This window comes from Ooceraea biroi, chromosome 4 (assembly GCF_003672135.1).
Source record: "Ooceraea biroi isolate clonal line C1 chromosome 4, Obir_v5.4, whole genome shotgun sequence".
Lineage (NCBI taxonomy): Eukaryota > Metazoa > Arthropoda > Insecta > Hymenoptera > Formicidae > Ooceraea > Ooceraea biroi.
Window position 1 is genome coordinate 16,366,662 of NC_039509.1, and position 24,081 is coordinate 16,390,742.

Below are 24,081 nucleotides of genomic sequence, written 5' to 3' on the forward strand. Positions count from 1 at the left end.
TTCACGTTTGCCAGCCTGCGGTCACGTTCAGTACAATAGGTCGCGCTTCTTGGAAAAAATGTCTTCGCTATGATAAAACATCGAATGGTATCGCGAGTTTGTTAACCTCAAAGTGAGCAATTTTGACGTTAGTGTGATGCTGATGCTCGATGCGTGTGTGACATCATAAGGCTTATGACTAACTCCATTGTATACCATTTTATATTTTTGGATGCGCACAAGTGAAGTGTTGGTGGGTGACATTGGTTTGAAAGTTTTCTTTTATCCTATTCGCACTGGAATTTGAAAAATTGTGGGTTTATATCCGTTTCCTTATCTCGGATTTCCGTTTGACGCCTACTTGTGTACATACTACTTCAGTTAGCTCTGCGTCATTGCTAAAGATCGCCACGTTCAAGTTCCATTGTACATTTGAAGAATAATTCTCACTCCGTTTAGTCAAATTATTTATTTAATCACGTACTGCGTATTTGTTTATCTAGCGATAATTCAAGATGATAGCGTCGGAAGTTGGTTCGACGAATGCGGAATCTGTGCACGTCAGAGTGACAAACGAGAAAGCACCGCTGATTCATGGCAGAAGTGTGTTCCAACGACTGAGCAATATTTTCAAGATCGGACGGACGACGCATTCCGAAGGAGATGGCTACGTCGAGTTTGGTAGTCTTGGTTTGGACAGCAGTCGTACACTGGGTACCTTCGCTGGTGTATTCAGTCCGGTTACATTGTCTATGTTCAGTGCCTTAGTTTTTATACGAATGGGTAAACAGCGATTTAAAAGATTTCTTTTCTGACTAAGTAGTATTCCGGGATATAAATGTCTGCAAAATCTATTGGCCCTGAATTTTTATAGGCTATATCGTCGGCAATGCAGGATTACTGGTGACTTTACTTCAGTTCATAATCGCGTATGCTATTTTATTATTCACCGTTGCGTCCGTATGCGCTATATCGACGAACGGCGCTGTGGAGGGTGGCGGTGCTTATTGTATCCTTTTCTTAACATGAATAGGAGCAACAGTTGTACATTACTTCCATCCAATGGATTTTATTTATTCTGCATTTATTTATTCTGTATCTGTAGCAGAGGCGAATCGTACCAGTTCATTTTGAGATAGCTTATCAATGGATCAGTTTACCTTGTTCCATTTACATGGCTGATTACTATGTCGACTTATATTTTTTGATAGAATATATCAAGAAATTAATTCCTCCGAATGCATAAATTCGTATGAATAATTTATAAAATATTTCTTTGACTACAACAGTTGGAGACACACAATGAATTTACTAATATTTTCTTGGTACCTCTTAATATTTTCCTATTTTCAAATACAGTTATGATCAGTCGTACTTTGGGGCCTGAATTTGGCGGTTCTATCGGCACTCTCTTTTTTATGGCTAATGTAGTATCCAGTGCTCTCTGCATCTCTGGTTGCGCTGAAGGGTTGGTCGAAAATTTCGGCCCATCTGGTTATCTGAGTGGCAAAACTGGTCTTATTCCTGACGGTCGATGGTGGAGATTTTTATATTGTTCAATATTAAACACCGCGAATCTTGTTGTTTGCCTTATTGGAGCTGCAATGTTCGCGAAAACCAGCGTCGCAATTCTGGCAGTTGTCTGCATCTGTTTGGGCAGCGTTTTTATTAGTTTTCTGACGCAGGGTGCGATGGAGGTAAATTGTAACATAAATGTAACGAAAATATAAATATCTCAACAAGTGTAACACTTTGCCTGATCAGATTATTAATGATGAATGTTTATTATATATTTTTAGATACCAATACCAGACGCAAATACATTGGTGCAAAATGCAACGGAGCACGTGAATGGTAGCTACACAGGCCTTTTATATACCACGCTTTCCAACAATTTCTACGCGAATTACAGTGCGGATTATTCAAGCGGCGGTGTCATGACGGACTTCGCAAGTGTTTTCGGTGTACTTTTCAGCGGCGTGACTGGAATAATGGCCGGAGCAAACATGAGCGGTATGTAAAGTTATTTTTTATATATGATACTATTAAATCAGAAATTCTGGAGCTTTAATAGAATATGTTTTTTATTACATTTATTATAATGATTAAAATAGGTGAATTGAAAAATCCCGGCCGAAATATTCCGCGTGGAACACTGTCCGCGGTATTGTTCACTTTTATATGCTACATCCTGCTGTCCGTATTAACGGCCAGCACTACCAGCCGCTTTTTACTGCAAAATAACTTTATTTATATGATGCCGATCAACATTTGGCCACCGTTTGTTGCTGTCGGCATTCTTACAGCGACGTTTAGCGCTGGTTTGAGCAATTTGATAGGGTCCAGCAGAGTATTGGAGGCATTGGCTAAAGATAACGTATTTGGTAAGTAATTAATGATGATGTATAACTTAAATGATTAATATTATACATATAATAAATATACAATTAAACGTATTTGTTTTCATTCAGGCTCGGGACTAAATTTTATAATACAAGGTACGTGGCGTGGCAACCCAATCGCGGCAGTGCTGACTTCGTGGGGCTTGGTTCAAACAATTTTACTCATTGGCTCGTTGAATACTATCGCCCAAATTAATTCCGTATTGTTCTTATTAAGCTACCTCGCTACCAATCTTGCATGTCTTGGCTTGGAACTCGCCAGCGCACCAAACTTTAGGTATTTTGTTTAAATACATTTACTAAAATATATTAGTATCACGATAACATAATTTAACTTATACATGTATCGCTTCTTTCTGATGACTGCTTTAAATCTGTTTTCAGGCCAACGTTCAATTATTTTACGTGGCACACTGCGACCATAGGTCTTCTCGGGACGCTGATAATGATGTTTATAATCAACAGCATTTACGCTTCCAGTAGTATAATACTGTGCTTGATCCTGATCATTGTATTGCACCTGTTCTCGCCGAGCAAAAACGCGCCGTGGGGCAGCATATCTCAAGCGCTGATATTCCATCAAGTCAGAAAGTACTTGTTAATGTTGGACTCGCGCAAGGACCACGTGAAATTCTGGCGGCCGCAGATGCTGCTGATGGTCGCGTCCCCGCGCTCCACCTGTCCTCTCATCGATTTCGTGAACGATCTAAAGAAGGGCGGCCTGTACGTCATCGGGCACGTGAAAGTTGGCGAGTTCACGAGTCAGAACAGCGATCCCACGATCGACGAATACCCGCACTGGCTGAGCTTGATCGACCACATGAAAGTTAAAGCCTTCGTCGAGTTGACCGTGACGAAAACGGTGCGCGAAGGCATGCACCACTTGATAAGGCTATCTGGAATGGGCGCAATGAAACCGAACACTATCGTCCTCGGTTTCTATGACGAGGAGGCGCCGCGGGACTTTTTCCTAGATTCTCAGTACGCGACGACGGCATTCGACAACACAACGACGCTTCCGAATAACACTGTGTTCCCTCTGAGACAAGCGACGGGCGAGAAAAATATAGACGCGCTGCAATACGTTGGCATGTGCTCCGATGTTTTGAGGATGAAGAAGAATTTGTGTCTATGTAGAAACTTTCATCTGCTGAACAAAGTGCAGTTGACGAAGTAAGTGAAAATTTATAATCGGAAATATATACATAATGTTATCATATATATATATATATGTGTATATATATATATATATATATATATATATATATATATATATGTATTGTCGGATAGTGATAGACGTCTGTTTGTAGGAACTCTAACTTGAAGTACATTGACGTATGGCCGGTCAATTTCTTCCAACCCACCGATCAAGATCCGTTCGATACAACGTCGCTGTTTATGCTCCAACTCGCGTGCATCATCAACATGGTGTCCAACTGGAAGAACTTGCATCTCAGGGTGTTCCATTGCGAGAGCACCGCGGACAACAGTAGAAGCATGAGCGTGTCAGACTCGCAAAGTTTTATCAGCGACTATTCGAGAGTCTCGACCGAGCACAGAATCCGGAAAACGTTAAATCTTCTGAGGATCTCCGCGTCCATTAAGAAGATTCCGGAGTGGGCGGAGCAAGTTCGAGGACTGAAGGGCAGATCCTTGCTCGAACCAAAGAGTCAGTACGAATCGAGTACCGAGTCCGATAACGCTTTGAGCAATATATCGCGAGCTTACATATTGGGGTGAGCATCGAATCTCCGATCGACCTGTCTTCGATTATCATCTATCGTAGATCTTTTTAGGTATTGGTTTTGATCTCATGATTTTATCTTCCAGCGTTAATCAGTTGATAAGGGAACATTCCTCTCAAACTGCCACCACGTTCATTTATCTACCCGCACCACCGGCCTCGAGTACTTGGGACGAGGATGATATGTATCGACAGTATCTGCAATTATTGACGGAATTAACTGTGGACTTACCACCAACGGTTTTAGTGCACGGTGTTAGCGCCGTCACATCGACTACCTTATAACAAATAGAGCGAATAGTCGACCAAGTATCCAATACGTTCTTTATTGGTAGAACGAGGAGACGCTAATCGGAAAGTATACCCCCGTTAAATTGTTTCTTTGTTTATGATACTAATTTATAAGAGCACGTAGGAAGGATACTAAACGATAGAACATTAAACTATAAAGAGAGATTAAAGGTAATCCTTAATTTATTGTATCTCTTATAATTTAGTAATTGTTTTTCATAACAGTAGCGTAGCGTCGCGAAGCAATAAGTATTGGTTTTAGATTTGGTAGAGAACGCTTTATCACGTCCAGACAAATTTAACGTACCGTAAGCACTGAAATTTATTACTGTGATAACAAACGTATCAATAAGAAACTTTTCGGGAACGAATATTTTTTAAAAGAACGATTAGGCAGCCCTAAATGTAAATATGACATCTTGATATATTTCATACGAGATAATATTTCTATATTACTCTTTTATACCATATTTGTAACATTATTATAAGTATTATTTGGTAATAACGTTTGCGAATATGTTTATGCAAGCTCGAATAAAACTTTATTGAAATCAATGCTGAACCATATCTATGAACATTTTATTTCAATTTTACTATGACGAACCTTTTGAATATTACGCTCTATTTTAGTGATTTTCTTCTAATTCAACCTTGAGTGTGATCCAGTAGTGCTACAAATGCTTCTAAATATTTTTTTCTTTTCTCTTCCTCTAACTAACAAAGAAGGAGAGAAAATGTTTTGAATCTGTAGGGAGCCTGTAATAAAAGTGGCGACATAAGAGGATTTTGCCGCGTTTCGAAATTGTATGAGAGAGAAGGAGATGCGTTCTCTCTCTTGTAAATGGTACAAAGTACAAAACAGAGAATGCACTGTGTACCTATCACACCTATTTAAGATATACACAGTCTGTGCAATCGTTGAAAGGCAGGCAAAATCATTCTGTCCATTTCTACTAAATGTTGTGTACTAAATGTTGAGCGAAGACCACGTTTTACGAAAATTTTCTGTTTTACGGAAAATAATACCGAAACTGTAAATAAACTGTAAATACAAATGTACCTCAGTTATATCATATCGCTAAATATAATATATACAATTTATATACAAGAGATATACTCATCATTTATTTATTCATTATCAAATCACTTATTTTAATGAATGACATGTAGTATGAATGACATTGAGCTTGTTTATTATATTTTTCTTTTTCGCAAGTAGAATAACATTAACTGCACAGTTAAACTTTGTATAGAACAAAGAGATGTCATAAAACATTCATACTTTATATGCATTAAATATATTTACTTAAAATAATAACTTAAAAGAATAACTACATTTTTAATAATTCATGTACTTCATTAAAATCTAAAAATTTATATTAACTTTTATGAAAGGCAAATTATGCGGACATTTTCTCACCAAATTAATACATAATACATTCTTGTAATACTGTATGTATTCTTATACTTATTACGTGATCATAGAGCTCATTTATTCAAATTTCTCATTATCGAGAAAAACATTTTATAAAAATTTTAATCTTTTTTTCATCCAGTTTTCAGTTTTAAAGATTATTAATTGCAAAGAGAGGTAAAAAGGATAATAAAAAAATGAAAAAAATATAATTTCTGTTATAATTTGTTTATAATTTTTTGTATAATTTCTGGAATGAATAAATGGCAATGCATATATAATAAATTTAACATTTTTGTCATTTGACAAAAGATTAGATAATCAACTCATAATCAACAGTGCAATACATTGCATAGTCTAAACAATGTGTTACTTTATATCCTATCTATGTATAGAAATACTTTATAATTTGTCTTTTTAAACATTTGAATTAGTTTATTTCTTTGTAGAAGAATAGCTAGATTCATTGGAAGAATAACGATGTTTCGTCATGAAATACTATCACATTTAATGTTGAAACTAGTTATTTTTTCTTTTTTTTTTCTTGAAATGACCTCTTGTTAAATGCCAAGCTTAGCACTATCCACAAGCACAACGTCAAAGCTAATAATGCAAACATGCTAGTGCCTTGAAATTTTGTTGTGGTCATAATTGAAACTATATAACACAACTATTCATAAAAAGATTATGTTGCAGGAGATTTTAAGAAAATCAGTCGCACCACAGTCTGAAGGGACCGCGTATAAATCGCAGTTCGGAAGTCGATAGAAAAAAGGCAAATATTGCAAAATTCATCACAAAGTTCATCAAATAAATGATGAACGAAGAGAAGCACTTTGTTATTTATAAATCTATAAATGTATCTCAATGTACATAAAAATATGTATAAATCTATAACTTCTTAGATATCTAGATTAGATCTTTTAGATTAGATAAAAGATAGAACTGTGAAAACAAGTTATACTTCTAACTTTTTCTCGAGTTGATGTAATTTTTTTAATGCTTGCTTTGCTGCTGCACACTTTGCCTGTTTTTTATTAATTCCAAATCCATGGAAGATGGTCTCCTTGCCTTCAATAATTATTTTCAAAGGTATCATAATCGTACCGGTCTGTTCGATCAGTGTTGCTTCTCTGTAATACAAACGTTTTATGTATGCACGTAGATGTGAGGAAGAGAGAAAAAAAATATAATTGATAGACAGAAAGGAAATTGAGCGAATGACCAAGTATGATACTAATACACAAGAGCAATAACGTATAAATGTAATGTTAAACGTACAAGAATAAAATATGATTGTGATTGCGATACTCACGAAAATTTCGGGCGAGCGTGAGTGTTTTCATGTATTACTCGCACAGGGTGTTTGGGAACATTTTTGCTAAATTCATCTATAAAACGGAAATAAAGTCAAAACGAGAAATGGAATAAATTGTATGCTGCAACCATAATAAATGTTTCGTTTTGATATCGTAATATTTATGCGTAAACCTTACCGATCTCCTTGTACATAAGAGAGTAGACAATTTCCCAAACTTTCATAAGATTTTTGTTACTGTCAAGATAAATGGCACCGATTAATGATTCGAATAAATCGCCAAGAACTTTCGGTACGTCAACGTGTTCTGCCAGATTGCAATCGTCTTCTTCAAGTAACACGTATAGTAACTATATTTAAAAAAAGAAAGGATTATATATAAAAATATATAATTATAATATATAAATATATATGTATATATTAAAAAAAAGAAAATATACATCTCATCTTTCATATTTGGTATGAAATCTATGTAACATACCTCATCATTAACAATATAATCCCGCTCCTCTTGAAATCTCACAAAGTGATCAATTATTTCATGCAGTTTCGGCGCAAAAGCTAATAACCTGGTATGCAGGCCATACCGCACTGCCAAGCAAGCGAATGTAATGTTGTTTACAAGGGCAGATCTCAGATCGGTGAGATCACCTGGACTTAATTTCCCACAATTCTCATAAATATAACAAGTGATCAGAAAGTCTGAAATAATAAAGGAAGATAAAAATTAAGAAAATCATGCACGATTAATAAGTTAATCACTTTATTCACTTTAAGAAAACTCGATATCTTTTATCTTTCGTATATTATTACGACACACTGTATAAAACAGATTTAGTATTTACCCAAAATAGCATCCCCGAGAAATTCTAATCTTTGGTAACACTCAGTTAAAGTGTTTGCTGTATAAGACGGATGTGTGAACGCCTGAAACATGATAGAAACATGAATGAGATATAAATCCATGAAATGAAATTTATCGAAATAGCCGAATTTAAATTCATGCGCGATCGCTTTTAGCAAATTAAGATTACCTGCAATAAAAATGCTCGATTGTTAAATTTATAGCCCAACTTAGCTTCCATAACATCGGCCCATGGCATATGGTAATCGATGTTCCCTGCATTTATCAAAGGATTCGGCGAACTGCTGTTCAGCACTTCATCAACCTGCATATCTGATAATATGCCGAACCACTTCAACAGCTTCGCTGCACCCCTTATGCCATTACTCTGATATAAAAAAAGATCTTGCACTCAGCAAAAGTCCAAATGTACCAGTCATTTAATAACTTCCATTCTCGTTTTAAAGTGCCTCAAATCTCAAAAGAATCAACGTTATGTTCACGTATTTACCTTGAGGTAAACACCAATTAACGCTTCCACCGAGTCTGCCACAGTTTTATCGGACAAAATTTGAATACCCAGATAATGTTCGACACCAGTTTGTATATCTCCTTTGTCCCACTTTAGGACCGTCTGTTGCATTATGTCCCTTGTATCTTCACTTACGTATCCACTGTATCGCTCCTCATCCGGTATCCGGAGTTCGTACAATACGTTCGGTGTCACCGATTCGCCCAGTAATATTTCTTGCAACAGACGCAACACGGTGAACGCGGGTACTACAAAATTGCTCGTAGGCACAAACGCATCGTTCTTTAAGCGCCCAGCAATACCCTTTTTATTTCCACAGTAGTAAAGATTTCGATTTCCGATAATCTTCCCTTTCACCGCCGTCAACTGACCCTCGTTAAACTTTGGGAACGTGTGATACAAATATAGCGACGTGATGAATTTGAGATAGGAGTCGCCCAAAGTCTCCAGTCGTTCCAAGTCGAACATATCTACGCCCAGTTTAGTAGTCAGCCCCTGGAATTGAAATAGAATCTCGTGTCACGTGTCTCTCATATAATTAATATTTTGGCGAGACGTAAACTTATATACTTACTTGCATAATTTCTATCGCGTTAGGACCAGAGTGAGGAAGCTCTTTAGTCGATGCAAGAACATCTAGCGGCGGTGTCGATATTATTGGCCTTGACGCGTAATGACCGATATTCTTCTTGTTTGTTTGCGCCTGCATGTAAATACTGTTTAACGGACCTGCGCGATATAATTTCAAGACATGCTACTATATTTTGCTTACCTGCGTACCATTTTCATTCAACTTTACAGACATAAACTGATTATAATATTGAATATCAATCACTTGAACTTGTTCCATATTACGATATAAATCCTGAGGTTCACGATCATCTAACAAACATAAATCACAGATTAATAGACAGATAGCCAAAGGCCCGGGTTAAGGCGAGACCAGCATTTCTCACTGAGTCTGTCGGTAAGGGGCAGTGTGTCGATAATCAAAGTACGGAAATGCTGGTCTCGCCTTAACCCGGGCCTTTGGCTATCTGTCTATTAATCTGTGCATAAATTCGTCTTTTGTTGGTATTTTTTAAAAGAAATTCATGAAAATTAATCCTATATACACGTAGAGACACGAATATTAAGGTGATCCTGGAGTGACTAGTAAAACAGTGTTGCCATTTGCACAAAAATTACAGTTAAAATGCTTTTTACAAAAATTTGGCAATTTATACGCAGAAAATAAAATAAAGAGAGGTGTATTCTCCTGTATTCTGTAAAGGAGAATACACCTCTCTTTTTTATTACGCTTCTAAAGTCATTTTGAAAAGCTTCATTATATTCCTTTATTTTATCCCGAGTGCGGATGATCGAAGTTTTCTGCATATAAATTGCCAAATTTTTGTAAAAAGCATTTTATTGTGCAGCACCATCGCGAAGAAGTTCCACTCTAGGATCCCCTTAACGATATCAATAAAAATAATTACGACAATGCTATTATTTGTTCTTAAATTTTCTCTTAAATTTATATCAGGATTTGTGACGCATATGCAACATTATTTTATCATACATACCGCCCAATTCAGGCGCATTTAAATCTGGCTGATCCAACTGCGTTCTTTCGATCGAGTCATCCAACGTTAGATCCGATTCATTGGTTTGATGCTCATTCCTCAATTTCTCGATACTTCCCTCGAACGTTAATGCGGGCAACTTTTCTAACGTTATCGTTCCTATTCCAGCCTCCCTTGCAATAGTTTCTCTTAAGTCCTCTGCAATTAGGAGCTGACAGACTCTATGAAGAATGGAAGGTAGCGTGGTTGCCTTTAACCAGTAGAGAGCCGGAAAATTGATCTTCCAACATAACTCTGGAATTAAGTGTTCCTGAAGATCTTCTACGGTGTCGTCCGCTTTCTTATATTTCGCCGATCCACCGAGCGATCCCCTATTACATAAATCAAATTGAACTGAACAAATGTATAAATGCTGCAGGATATTTTTTTACTGATTACTGTATACTGCACCTTGGTTTTATGTAATTGATTTTCACAGGTATTGGTTTCACCTCCAGCATCGATTGTTGCAGATTTTGTATGACCAATTCATGTTTCTCGTTGTAGTAATGCGTGAACGTGTCAAAATCTTCATTGGGGAAGGGTGATTCGGGCGTGAGATCGTCGCACACTCTTGTAACTACATAGACATTCGACGATCCTCTATACGTCGGAGTAACCAGTGCCAACTCATAATCGCATATCCTGAAATGAAAGGGCATAGACGGCTCTATTCGCTCTACACACTGGTATGTTTTAACAACGTCCCAGTTTATCTCCTGATTCTCAGTCACTAAAATATTAGAAAAACAAAAAAAAATTAATAATCGTGTCACGTACGTATTATAATGATACTCTGAGTAACGTGTACAATGTGAATGTCAACGATTCACATCGTAACGTAACGCATAGTCATACTTACATGGGACAATCAGAAAAGAATTCTCCAGATTGTCGTTATCGAAGAGCATGAAGGGTTTGATGGCGGGAATAATGTCAGTAAATAATAAGAAGTGAAATCGTTTCAGCAATTTGATATCGTTTTCACTTAGTGTCATTGTGGCATGATTCGATTTCACGTCGACATTCAATTTGCCATCCTTCATGAAGATCGGGAAAGATGGTATCTAACAAATGAGGGAAAGGTTTAGGCATTAATACGGCCGAGCAATCTCAACTTGGACATAGATTTGATGAAATACATGCAAATAGTTCTACCTCTGCCATTCGCTTCGTGGACAGAATACCAAAGCCACTTTTGTCGTTCAGTAAATTATAAAAAACTACACGTCTATTGTCGTAACCCATCACAGAATATGCGGGAGTGCATTTGAGAACATGAAGGTATAATTGTTCTGAAGATTGTGGAAATGCGCTGTATAGTGCCTTCGGATGCTGCACAAAAGGACATTTTGTAAATTAATAGCTATATAGTTAAAGGAGATGTAATAGTCTAGCAATTAGTTATTGCAAACGATCACTCTCGTATCAGTCTGCTTTCACGATAGATAGAATATATGTATTTACCTCCAACCTGTGCGGTCGTTTCCTTTTATACGTGCCGAGCAAAGAGTAGTCTTCGTCCACCCAATTTGGAAATAGATGCTGTAAATTTTGCGTAATTGCATCTGCGGTCGCAGGTATTAGGTTGTCGGTAAATTCTTCCAACTCATGCAATTTTATACAACTTTTTAAAGCGGCGGATCGTTTTGCATCAATTATATTGTTCATAAAATCACTCTCAACTATGGTTCTCAGTGGTGATATACTTGGTAATTGCAGAGTAACCTACCGAATATTTACGCATATTTACGAATATTTAAATAAACGAGAATTACAAGAATTTAAGAATAGTAAAATGTGTGCATATATATAATAAATAATACCTTGTAAGTATTATTGTTGTACTCTTCATTTTTATACAGTTTCCAAATAGGAACCAAGTGGACAAACTTGGATTTTAATAACCCATTGCAATACATATTTATTAAGCTAATCGCTGATACTTCTGTTATGCAACTTGTAACGCCGTCATGCTCCACAATGTATGGTTCAATGGTATATGTATATAAATTGTTTGTAATATCTTTATCGGTAGGTAAAGTGCGCTCCTCAGTTCGTCCTACTAATATCTGGCAATAATACAATTATTAGATTAACATCAATTTTGTGGATTTCAATTTTTCAAAAATTGTGCAAATCTGTACAGTTAATGTGCTTTCTTTCTCTTTCCTTAATTTAATCAATATGCATTATACCATCTCATGTATCGCTGCTGGATATTACAGATTGATTTTGAAAGAGATCGCCAAATCATTTGATTTTGGCCATTGGCAGCATATTCTATTCATAAAGTGAAAACCAAAATAAGAACCATTTCTGTTTCACAAGAATTACATTTAGGAAATAGATTATCTTGTAACAATATTTCAAAAACATATAAAGTTTAATAAATACTGTTTTTTTATTTTGAAAGTATTATTGCAAGTATGATTTCTTTTTATACACAAGCACGTTATATGAATTGAATTGTATACGTCGTAAACTCAAATATAAACTGATAATTTATATATTTAATATGGAAATCTATTGCTGCATAGTATGAATGATTGTTGGAAAACATATTCCAGACAAATGTTTATAACTGGTGAAGAAAAGATTTTTTCGTGGTAATAAAATTTTTTTTTCTTGCTCTCAAGATAACGACAATGTAATGATTTATCGCGTTCTAAGTACTTACACTTTTCAACGTTGCTTCTGTAGATTTGTACTGCTTATATTTCTGAAGAAAACGGTTATCATTATCTGGCATAAAAACTATATAATTACTGGAGCCGTGGCGTGCACGACCTTTACTTTGAACATATCCTCTAAAATCTGTCGGCATATCGTATCGTATTATTAACGTGCATGCTGCGACGTCAATACCCTCATCAACGACATCAGTTGCCACCATACAATTTGACAAACCAGTTTTAAATCTACGTAATAAATAAATTTCTTAATCATTATTAGCATTTCCACAACTGATAAATTCCTCCTTTTTATTGTAGAATTGGAAATCGCGTAACAATAAACTTAAATTATTATAGCTGACTGCTGCAATGTTTTGTCAACAAAATAATAATAATAAAATTTGATTTAAAATATACTTAACTACTTTGTATTTTAAAAACTTTAATCGTTACAAATATAATTAGACTAAAACGTATAAACATGAGGAATATTAATTACAAAATAATAATAGAATAAAATTACAAAGATATTTTAATATTTATTCATATCAATTCAATAAAAAAATTAATTAAACACATAAGAGCTAAACATATAAGAGCAACCAGCTAAAGTTTATAAAAAGACATAAGTAAGAAATATGTCTACTCTTTCTATATTTATTGTTCGCGCTACTTTTACTTGTCATTGCAAGTATTACAAGGAGAGAAATAAATTATTAATATGTAACTTGATTTTACCTATGCAATGCTTCCTTATTCCATTTTGCTACGCATGAAACTTCTCGAACGTTTTTAAAAGGATTATTCTGGAATCCTGTTATGTAATCTGGCAAAAGAAAACTATATCGCTTATCGAGTTCAGATAACACCTGAAAAAACATGTAAAAAGACCTTAGATACTAAGAATTAAATTTATATTTCCTCAACTGCTTATAACCGTTACTAATGTGACATAATCTGAGAGAATATGATATTTTAAAACAGTTATTAGTCTGTACAATTATTTATATAATGTAATGAATGTTTAAAAATCAAGAAAACAAAAAAATACTTACTTTTAATATATGATATATCACTTGGGTCATAAATCTTTCTTTGACAAAAATAATACAGCAAAACTCTTGATTGCTCAATAATTTGTTATTATACTCTGCTAATATTGCAAATAATTTTTGCATTTGATCGGACGTAAAACTGAAAGTTCATATTATCGTTTATTATTATAACATTAACCAATCTATAAATTATCTTTTTATCACTGACAATAAATCTCTTCAGAAATTCTGATCGTATTATATTCATACCTGTACAATTGTTCATCTTCCGGGTAATTTTTCATCTCATCATGTAACAATTTTCTCATAATCATCACTTGTGTAATTAGAGATTCCAGGACAATATCTTTTTGCTAAATAATCAACAAATGTGAAAACAAACAATCTTTTAATGACGCAAACAGGTTTTATTATATTTAGTTTAGTCTCAGTAATCAAGTCGTACTCACTACATCGTCACACTGTTTTCTTAAAGTTTCTAATTGGATTAAATGTAATAATGCTGACTTGCTACCAGCATATATTCCTGCAACAGATAGTTACAGAAAATTAAATAATATTTAATTTTCTATGTTAAACATCTAGTAATCTATAAAAAAAATAAAAGCAAATGTGTTAATGACGTGTTAAGGATTTCATTATGTAAATTAATTACCTCCGTGTGAAGCGGTGACTTGTATATCTCTAATAATAGACAGCAATTTAGTCAATTTCTTTTTAGGCCGCATTTGTGCACTAGACTCCAGATACAATGAGTCAACATCAAGATTTATATTATTAAATATGTCCGTTATATTTTCCACCATCTGAGTTATTTTTTTAACTACTTCCGGGAGTTGATACTCCCTATAAGTAACAATTGTTTCACTTGGATTTGTACAATATCCTTGAATGCAATCTGGCGAGTCTACAGTTGCTATTTTTGCGTGAAATGTTATTTCCAAAGACTGTAAAACGTGATCAATGATTATACAAATACTGATAGAATTCTTACTGTGCAATTGATATTCTTATTTAATTATTAATAATCGATTATTAATGGCGTAATATATTGCGACTCTTTACCCTGATTGTGGATTCAATTTTGTCTGGTTTTATATTGGCATTCAATAACGTTGCTGACATGGCTAAGATACGTGGTTGTTTCTCCTTAGGACAATCCTCAAATCGTTGCATTATTTGTCTCATTGGATGGTGAGCTACTCCTCTGTGGCATTCATCAAATATTATTAAGTTTACCCTGTCCAGTATCATGTAACCATGGGAAAGTATATCAAAAAAAATCTGTGACGTTATCACTAAAACCTAGAGCAAACAAACTGATTAGTTTCCATGAATTGCATCATAATAACAGAATTATAACAATAAACTAGGTACTTGGTTTTCTTTTATTTCATTCAACCACTGTTCTTCCTGCCAAAAATCTACTTGCATATCTCCGCTGTATCCTTTGCAAGTTAAGCCTGTATGTCGACGTATATATTCAGCTTGTTGCATTACCAATGCAACTGTATTTACAGCAAATATACTGCGCTTTCCACCTTCGCTGTAAGGCCTAAAAGTAATATCGATATCGATATATAACATTATTGACTGAAATATCATAGTGAGGTAAGAAAAAAATATTTCTCTACATTATATTATAATACATATTTATAATTACATACTTGTGTAATGTACCGCTTAAATGTTTCAAGAGCATGACAGCTATGTATGTTTTCCCTGCTCCAGTTGGCAGGTAAAGAATAGTGTTTTCTTTACATGCCTTTTCATATAGATCTATTTGATAAGCTCTTGCTGTGAATTCACTCTCATTGCTTGGTGTCAAGTTCGAATCCATGTTGTAACTAATTGATCACTGAGATCAATGCGCAACCAAGAAAGAAAAAATATATTGGTAACTAATACTACTCACAATATCAATCAAATATCGCAATAATTAATCAATAAGAAATATATATATTTATATAAATTTTATATAAACTGTAATATGTGTATTTCTACGTGAACATAATTTTATTTGAAAGTATTTGTGAAATAATGCTGTTGTAAAAATTGATGAACTGATATAGAAAGAAAATTCAAGTAAACCTACGAAATCCTGTTATGATACAAGCTAAAAGTAATATATTTTGCGTATTTATTATAAACTTATTATTTTCAAGAACAACAGAGAATATAACAGCGTCAGATGATATTTCATATTTTATTACATATTTCTGCCAAAACAAGAAAAACCTATAATCGAAAAACATATAACCGAATACCGAAATCCTGTTATTATATGACGATCGCGATGGAATCCTCAAGGACGATTAGGCTAACCAGTTTGTAAACAATGCAAATCGTACTTTGAATATTGAAATTAAAGTGATCGTAATTTCAAAATCTAAATCAACTCCCTTTTTCAGCTCTCGTAGTAATGTCATAAGCAAAATATATGTGAACAACAATATTCCTTTTAGAAATAATTAAAAGACAATATGACACATTCAAAAATGTCAGCATATTTATATTATTTTATTCAACAGAGTAAACTCAGAAACTCACTTTATTGATGATGATGATGGATGATGATGATGATGATGATGATGATGATGATGATGACGACGATGATGATGATAATTATACAATTCTCAGCTATAAATCATACATCAGTGTAGTTTAAAATCTGATGATGATTATTGGCTGTTATCGCTTTTCTATTTTGGATTGGAGTAGGTTTCGAATACAAATGCAAAGAACAAAGGAATTTTACCTAACTTCCAACATCCAACGTCAACCGCTGCGAGCTGACTGATTCACTCACTATGAGCTCACGTTTCGTTCTCTTATCAGGGTAATCCCAGATTCAATTCGGAAGACCACGTCAGAACAAGTATACATAAACATAATTCTATTTCTATGAAGCACGCTAGTTTGTTCGTGGTAAGGGCCACTTCGACCAAACTTCGGTTAATTTAATCGTCGATTAACTTACAGGGCGATCAACATAAAACTTATATTATTTATACGAGAATTATATTATTAGAGATTTTTATGTTATTCGCCCTTGGTCGAAGTGACCCTAAATGCCAGCTCGTCATGCATCGCATGCGCTAATTGGCTGATTGACGGATATACTTTTCCGGTGTATTCTTTCGGTCTGTTAGTTACAAACTAGTAAACTAGTAAATTATATTATTAGAAATGCTCCATTACAAGTTGATAAGATAGAACTCTTATAATTTTATTTATCTTCTTATATCAGCTGAGGGAGATAATTTCGCGTTGTGATTGCACTTGTATTATTCTTGTAGCATTGTTGGATGGGATGAAATTAATTATTTTTCGTCCATTACTCGAATTGTATGATATTTAAGTGCGTGTGTGTGAAATATAAAAATTACGTTACATATTATTTACGCGATATTTAGATTGCTTTAATGCTAAAGACTATGCTAACCTCAAACTTGCTAAATTGTAAATATCCTAAGCACCTAAATGTCCTACACATCAGTCCAAGATTATTTAAAAGATTCAGACATCAATTTGCTTCGAAACGTGCCATGAAGGTATATCGAGTATTATTCATATTTAATATAATTCGTGCTAGAAGATTGTTTACAAGTTAAAATATTAAACTGTACCTTGCGTTACTCTAGGAGTTGTATGAAACACTTGGCGTAACAGAAGATTGCGAGGACGAAACTCTAAGGTTGGCATTCGTCCATCTGGCAAAACGATTTCACCCAGACAGTGGAGCACCAGAAGCTGATACCGTTAGATTTTCTCAGGTATTATACCTGAGAAATTATTATGCATTACAATCCTGATCTCTCTCAAAAGGAGTGTGCTTCATTGTTCTGTAATTGTTCAAGGCAGATTGAGAATGCCTACAGGGAGATTCGCAAAGTTAGAAACATTCAGAAAGATGAGAAAGCTTCATCAGAAGTCGAGGAATTCGACATCAAGGTAAATATCTCCGTTTATACATCGTGCATGATGCTGCGGATCTTTTTCCTGCCACTTGTAATTGCTTTTATTTTGAAGCACACGGCACCGCAACATCGTCACTACTTGAATTTCGATGTTGGGATTGGTACACCGAGTAAACGGCAGAAATTGCACGCAGTACAAAGAGCTCAGAAAGCAGTTGACAGTGTAATGGAGCACAGATTGAAAAAGATACAAGCTGAGGAACGTAACACGTTAATAGGCATGGATAAACAAAAAGCGAAGGATATAAAAACCCGTTATGGTATGGACCGCCTGGTGGAAGACTTGATTCAAGAGGCAATGAGCAAAGGTGAATTCAACGACTTACCTGGAATGGGGAAACCACTGAATGCTACAAGTGTCAGAAATCCTTATGTTGACTTCGTGACACATAAGTTGAATCAGGTAAAATGCTTGAACGTTAATAATAATAATAACTTGAGCGCTATAAATATCGTTTGTATCACTTGCGTGTATGTGTGTTGTAATTTCAGATAATGATAGACAATGGATTCATTCCAGAGTGGATACAGTTGTCGAAAGAAATTCGAGAAGAGACTGAGGAATTGAAAAAGAAATTGTCAGAAGTACGTAGTGACATAGGAGAGCTTCCGTTAGATCCAAAGGACAGATTAACATGGGAAGATAATCTAGAAAAATTCAAAACTTTAACGACGCAGATCAATAACAAGATTGACAAGTACAATCTGCTAGTTCCTATACTGCAGAAACAAATGCTTCACATCAGCTTAAATGAACTCGCGGAGAAAGCATTATCAGCCCCGCCTGCTAAAAATATCAAGAAATGCTTGGATCCTGGTTACAAAAGTCCGGATCCAAGTATATCTCAGGATTTGTTCGCTTTCATTAGCGATTTGTTTAGCAAAAAGATTACCTAGAGAGCGCATAAGCGCACGATATGATATAAATATTGTAAATTCATTTGTACATATGTATCATAAAGCATTTAAAAGAAACAATATATATTTATGGAAAACATTAGTAGTAATAAAAAAATATATAATTTCGACATTTTGTAAATCGGTACATACACGCGTAATTTAATAATTCCAATGGAGAGTGCCATCCTCCTTTAATGTTACGCGACCACTCGTTAAGTGTTTTAAGGCACGAGGATAGGCTATGTGCTCTGCTGTCTTTACGCGTTCCTGCAGAATCTTTTCAGTATCGTCTGGCAATACCGGTACAGCTTCTTGCTCGACGATAGCTCCGGAATCTATATCAACCTAGTTGGCATAACAAAGAATTGTCATCCGTTAATAAATTGAATAATACTAGAATAATACTAGAATTGTGTTCTTTAAATTAATTTAACGGAATTGAAAATAATTGATCTCTCTGACTGTCGTACCTCGACAAAGTGCACAGTGCAACCCGATACGCGTACACGCGCTGCTAGAACATCCTTATGCGCGTTCGCGCCTTTGAAAGACGGTAGCAGGGAAGGATGTATATTTAATAGAGCACCTTTCCAATGCTTCACGAATTGCTCTGAAAGAATTCGCATAAAGCCGGCCAGACATACTATCTCCACGCCAGCAGCATGAAGCTCCACATTCATGGCTGCGTCGAAAGATTCGCGACTCGGATAATCGGTGTGTTTGATCACCTAACGAATTGAACAAGTAAAATCAGTTGAAAATTATTGATTTATAGATATATACGCGAACTGTATCTGTATTAATTAATTATCTAATTATTTAATTATTAATCTTACCACTGTTTTAATGTCGGCCCTCTCAGCGCGCTTCAATCCTTCGACACCAGGTTTATTGGAAATTACTAAAACGATTTCCGCCCCGATGTGCTGAGATGGATCCTGCGTAGCGTTGATCAAGGACTGAAGATTCGTCCCGCTACCAGATATTAGAACGCCTACTTTCTTCAAGGGTTTGCTCAACGTTGCAACTACACCGGGAACATATCGTTTCATTTCCTGTTCGAGAACCTTCTCAAAGTTTTTCACTTGTACCTTGAATTGACCACCTGCGTTAAAAAAGAATTAATAGAACTGTGTAAATTTTAATGTGATCGATTGCATTAATACTAAGAATAATTTCTTACTGGAATGTGCATTCACGTTTCCGATAACTATAGGATTTTCATCTTTTAGTTTATTTAGAACTTTCGCCTCGTCTTCCTTAGAACATATTAAAATTGCACCGATGCCACAATTAAATGTTCTCAACATTTCGTGTTTACTGATGCCACCTATATAAAAGAATTTTATAATTATAACATTTATGTAAGTTATACACTTGCGGAAAGAAAGATATTCGAAATAGAATAATGAAAATATTACGCACCAACCGCCGCTAGCCAAGCAAAAATTGGTAAAATATTCCACGTAGTCGCATCCAACGTTACACCCAAGTTCTCCGGTAAAATTCTCGGTATATTCTCCGTCAGACCTCCGCCAGTGATATGCGCGAATCCTTTCGCCAAGTTGGTCCGTAAGGCAGGAACGACGCTTCTCACGTAAATCTTCGTTGGTTCCAACAGCTCTTCACCTGTGACATTTCACATTAGCTCGTTACGCGTCTCCCTATAATGTATTAAAAATAGCGTAAATCAGAAATTGCGTACCAATAGTTCTATTTGTCTTTGAGAAAGGTGCGACGTCGGAGTATCTCTTATTAGCGAGCTTCAAAACTTTTCGCACCAAACTAAAGCCGTTACTGTGCACGCCGCTGGATGGAAGGCCGATCACCACGTCTCCTTCCTTAATATCATTTACGCGTGGCAATAAGTGGCCCCTCTCAACTGCGCCCACCGCAAAACCCGCCAAGTCGTATTCCCCTTCGGGATACATGTCCGGCATCTCGGCCGTTTCTCCTCCAATCTGTAAGATTTACGATGTTTACGATTTTTATTGCGCATAATTATAAAGAAAAAAAAATTCCCGATATATATTTTTCATCTTGTCAAACATTATTGTTATTAATTAATTACCAAGGAACATCCTGCTTGCCTGCAACCTTCGGAAATGCCATTTACAATTGTCGTAGCTGTCCCAACGTCGAGTTTGCCACAGGCAAAGTAATCCAGGAAAAATAACGGCTCTGCATTGTGCGCGAGGACATCGTTCACGCACATGGCTACCAAGTCTATCCCCACTGTGTCATGTTTGTTGCATTCGATCGCTATCTACAAAGAAGAAATTGTCGCTTCTGAGTACAAGATGCTGAACCAACTTTAATTGTTTAATATTATATGTACCTTCAGTTTCGTACCAACACCGTCGGTACCCGATACCAAGATAGGATCATTATAGCCTGCTGCTTTTACATCAAAAAGGCCACCAAATCCACCTATGGTTCCCAAAGTGCCAGCGCGTTTCGTGGAGCAAGTAACCGGTTTGATAGCCGACACAAGATGATCGCCAGCATCTATATTAACACCGCTGCTTTTGTAAGTTAGCTGTCCCCTCTGCAAAATAGATCTGAAACGTTTCACTGTTAATTTCTTGTATGAATCGCTGTATAGATCGATCAATATCGATATTGTACCTGGCAATCCCCTTATGCGCGATGTCTGTCCTGAATTGCTTTCCGTCAAACGATACGTGCTGAGCAGCTTGAGTAGCTCTCGCAGCTGCCAGTGCCAAAGTTGGTGCTATGTTGACAGTGATGAGAACTCTCCCACCTGACGTTATACAAATAATGTTATAATTGTTTAGGCTTTTATTTAAATATTTTTTATTTCGTCATGTATATTATATTTACCGTTAGTTACCAATTCGCCTTCCGACGAAACGGCCGTACCGCTGTGAAAAACAAAGTTATCCCGTTTATGTGACACTTGGTCGACACCGGTTATAACTTGGCCCTTGGATGAGGACGCCGGATAACCACGGGATGCTAACATCACGCCTACGGCGGACACATTTTCTCGCCAGGACACGTGAGACGCGTTCAGAGTTCCTTCGCAACAAGCCTGCAATCAAACGCGTCGTACCGATACACGAATAAAGTTTTTGATACTATATTTTCTCTGATTTTTGATAAATAATATAATAATAACAATAATAGTTGTACCTTCATGATTAAAAATAGGTCCGATGTCAATAGTGGGAGCACTACCTCCGTCTCGGGATCTCCAAATCTGCAATTGAACTCCAAGACTTTTGGACCATCCTCGGTCAGCATTAAACCAGCATATAATACACCTGCAACATTTGCTTCATTTTACATACATTCATATAAATTAATATGATTGTTAACGAGAAAATACAAACCGACAAACGGAATATTCTCCTTTCTGAGTCCGTCGACAGCGTTTTGGAGAACATTCACTTTCACCTGTTGATATTCTTCGTCACTCAACAATGGACATGGACAGTATGCTCCCATTCCGCCAGTATTTGGACCAGCGTCCTCGTTAAAAATTCTCTTATGATCTTGCGCAGGCATCATTGGCACAATCGTCTTACCTGAGAATCAACAAATTTGAGATTCTGAATGCTTTTTATTAAAGAAATAATTAGATGTACGGAACTGTATTTACCATCTGTAAACGCAAGTACAGATACTTCCTCGCCTTCTAACAGTTCTTCGACAACCACAGTCTCACCAGCAACACCAAATTTCTTGTCAGTTAAAATTTCATCTACCGCACGACAGGCTTCCTGTTGATCTTTCGCTACGATGACACCCTTGCCAGCTGCCAAACCAGCTGCTTTCACTACAAGCGCCTTAAATGGAGCACTGTGACAAAAGACAACAATTGATAAGAGAACGACAATTCTCTGCACAAAGAGATTTTTCACTTACGTCTTGATGAAATTCTTTGCAGCCGCAGCAGACGTGAAGCCTTGCCATCTGGCAGTAGGAATGCCATGCCTGTCCATAAAGCGCTTCGCCCAATCTTTGTCAGCTTCAATTTGGGCCGCTTGTCTCTGCGGGCCAAAACATTTCACTCTCTTGGTCCTTAAATCATCCGCCAATCCCTGAGCCAGAGGATCTTCGGGACCAACCACTACTACATCAATATTGTTGTCTTTGCTCCACGCAGCAATCTCCTACAAAAGACAAAGATATCAGTAACAGCGTATGTAATAACAGACTGTGAAGGAGAAGAGTTACAAATTTATTAAAGGTATTATACCTTGGTATTTTTAACATTTAAATCGATTAGTTGCACCTTGTCTACTTGCTTGATGCCAGCGTTACCAGGCGCTACAAAGATCTCTCTCACCTACACGTAAATCAGATAAAACACACATTGGATTAATTTATACTTGCATATCATGTATCTTTCTGTTGATCAACTCACTTACATGTGGCGATTGAGACAGTTTCCAGCAAATGGCATGTTCTCTTCCACCGCCACCGATTACAAGAACTGTGTACTGCATCATCTGCAAATCAATCATGTTTATCACATCACCAGCAAGCATCACACACATGTAACAGTTTTTATTCAATTTTTTATTCAATATTGTTCGCAAGAAGAGTAACGCAATATATATACTCACGTATCTAAGCTTGTTGATTGATGGGATAAAACTATTTCTTTCCTGTAGCTCTTCTCTGATTTATCAACTGTACAAACTCACACAATTAACGCTAATTATAGGTTACCGGCTTTCAGGCTTCGTTACAACGCATGAATCTTTGAGAAACGCCAAATTCCACAGGTGGTCGAAGCGCACGCAGAGCACCGTGAGTACGCTCGCGCGACTACTGGACGATCAGGATGACGAATACTGACAAGAGACTTTACCGCTCGCGCGACTACTGGACGATCAGGACGACGAATGGTGACAAGAGACTTTACCGCTCGTCGCGCGTTTTACGCAATGAACCGGCTCGCTGCGGGGGTCACAATCCATATCGCTCGCGTGATGACTCGACGACCTCTTGAGAAGTGATTTAAACTAAGATACATGAGATCTCGACGGAAATTTATTGTAAGATAGCAGGAATATATTTAGAGACCCAATGTAATAAACAAAGAAATATTTGTATATATTTGTTAATAGCAGGATTGCACTTGTAAAAATTTATGCGCAAATTAAATGTCTCCCTGCATGTCATAATAATTCTGCATATCGTCATTATTCCATTATTCTGTGTACTACTGTTACTCGCTTTTTTTTTGTATTCTGATAAAATAATAAAATACTTAGACACATTTGTATTACTTGGAGAAAGCTTTAACATATTTCATATTTACACAATCAGGCAAGATGTGAGGCTCCACATAACGTTCAGAAGCAAAAT

The 24,081-nt window shown here is 36.1% G+C and overlaps 4 protein-coding genes across 6 annotated transcripts; 2 read left to right on the top strand and 2 right to left on the bottom strand.

The window, feature by feature from the left end:
* Positions 1 to 16: 16 nt before the first annotated feature.
* Positions 17 to 5,524, top strand: LOC105285109 (solute carrier family 12 member 9). 2 transcript variants are annotated; one of them, XM_011349070.3, is made up of 10 exons: positions 17 to 232; positions 483 to 762; positions 854 to 988; positions 1,339 to 1,676; positions 1,779 to 1,992; positions 2,094 to 2,363; positions 2,451 to 2,658; positions 2,766 to 3,554; positions 3,692 to 4,117; positions 4,212 to 4,410. In XM_011349070.3, exons 2-10 carry the CDS (start codon positions 495 to 497, stop codon positions 4,408 to 4,410), a joined length of 2,847 nt encoding a protein of 948 aa, XP_011347372.1. In that variant the 5' UTR covers positions 17 to 232; positions 483 to 494. The 2 variants fall into 2 exon arrangements, with proteins under 2 accessions (XP_011347372.1, XP_019888808.1); XM_020033249.2 differs by lacking the exon at positions 17 to 232 and having other exon boundaries at positions 495 to 762; positions 4,212 to 5,524.
* Positions 5,525 to 6,073: 549 nt separating this feature from the next.
* Positions 6,074 to 16,812, bottom strand: LOC105285125 (endoribonuclease Dicer). Of its 2 annotated transcripts, none has more exons than XM_011349110.3 (25): positions 16,409 to 16,606; positions 15,526 to 15,716; positions 15,236 to 15,413; positions 14,924 to 15,163; positions 14,514 to 14,805; positions 14,308 to 14,384; positions 14,108 to 14,211; positions 13,859 to 13,997; positions 13,542 to 13,672; positions 12,809 to 13,049; positions 11,955 to 12,200; positions 11,596 to 11,856; positions 11,287 to 11,463; positions 10,991 to 11,195; positions 10,540 to 10,861; positions 10,090 to 10,460; positions 9,297 to 9,406; positions 9,099 to 9,227; positions 8,504 to 9,019; positions 8,183 to 8,380; positions 7,994 to 8,075; positions 7,630 to 7,850; positions 7,327 to 7,498; positions 7,146 to 7,221; positions 6,074 to 6,963 (listed from the first exon to the last, which is right to left on the bottom strand). In XM_011349110.3, exons 2-25 carry the CDS (start codon positions 15,696 to 15,698, stop codon positions 6,789 to 6,791), a joined length of 4,836 nt encoding a protein of 1,611 aa, XP_011347412.1. In that variant the 5' UTR covers positions 15,699 to 15,716; positions 16,409 to 16,606; the 3' UTR covers positions 6,074 to 6,788. The 2 variants fall into 2 exon arrangements, with proteins under 2 accessions (XP_011347412.1, XP_011347403.1); XM_011349101.3 differs by lacking the exon at positions 16,409 to 16,606 and adding an exon at positions 16,617 to 16,812 and having other exon boundaries at positions 6,082 to 6,963.
* Positions 16,813 to 17,103: 291 nt separating this feature from the next.
* On the top strand, positions 17,104 to 18,826 carry LOC105285120 (dnaJ homolog subfamily C member 28). Its single transcript, XM_011349088.3, has 5 exons — positions 17,104 to 17,412; positions 17,503 to 17,634; positions 17,723 to 17,812; positions 17,891 to 18,241; positions 18,331 to 18,826. Exons 1-5 carry the CDS (start codon positions 17,284 to 17,286, stop codon positions 18,733 to 18,735), a joined length of 1,107 nt encoding a protein of 368 aa, XP_011347390.2. The 5' UTR covers positions 17,104 to 17,283; the 3' UTR covers positions 18,736 to 18,826.
* On the bottom strand, positions 18,808 to 23,742 carry LOC105285113 (trifunctional purine biosynthetic protein adenosine-3). The gene is made up of 17 exons (XM_011349076.3): positions 23,334 to 23,742; positions 23,136 to 23,216; positions 22,964 to 23,053; positions 22,630 to 22,877; positions 22,364 to 22,563; positions 22,095 to 22,289; positions 21,895 to 22,025; positions 21,583 to 21,793; positions 21,367 to 21,502; positions 21,077 to 21,299; positions 20,810 to 21,004; positions 20,444 to 20,699; positions 20,164 to 20,367; positions 19,922 to 20,068; positions 19,575 to 19,843; positions 19,209 to 19,466; positions 18,808 to 19,083 (listed from the first exon to the last, which is right to left on the bottom strand). Exons 2-17 carry the CDS (start codon positions 23,214 to 23,216, stop codon positions 18,898 to 18,900), a joined length of 3,030 nt encoding a protein of 1,009 aa, XP_011347378.2. The 5' UTR covers positions 23,334 to 23,742; the 3' UTR covers positions 18,808 to 18,897.
* Between the last annotated feature and the right edge of the window lie 339 nt (positions 23,743 to 24,081).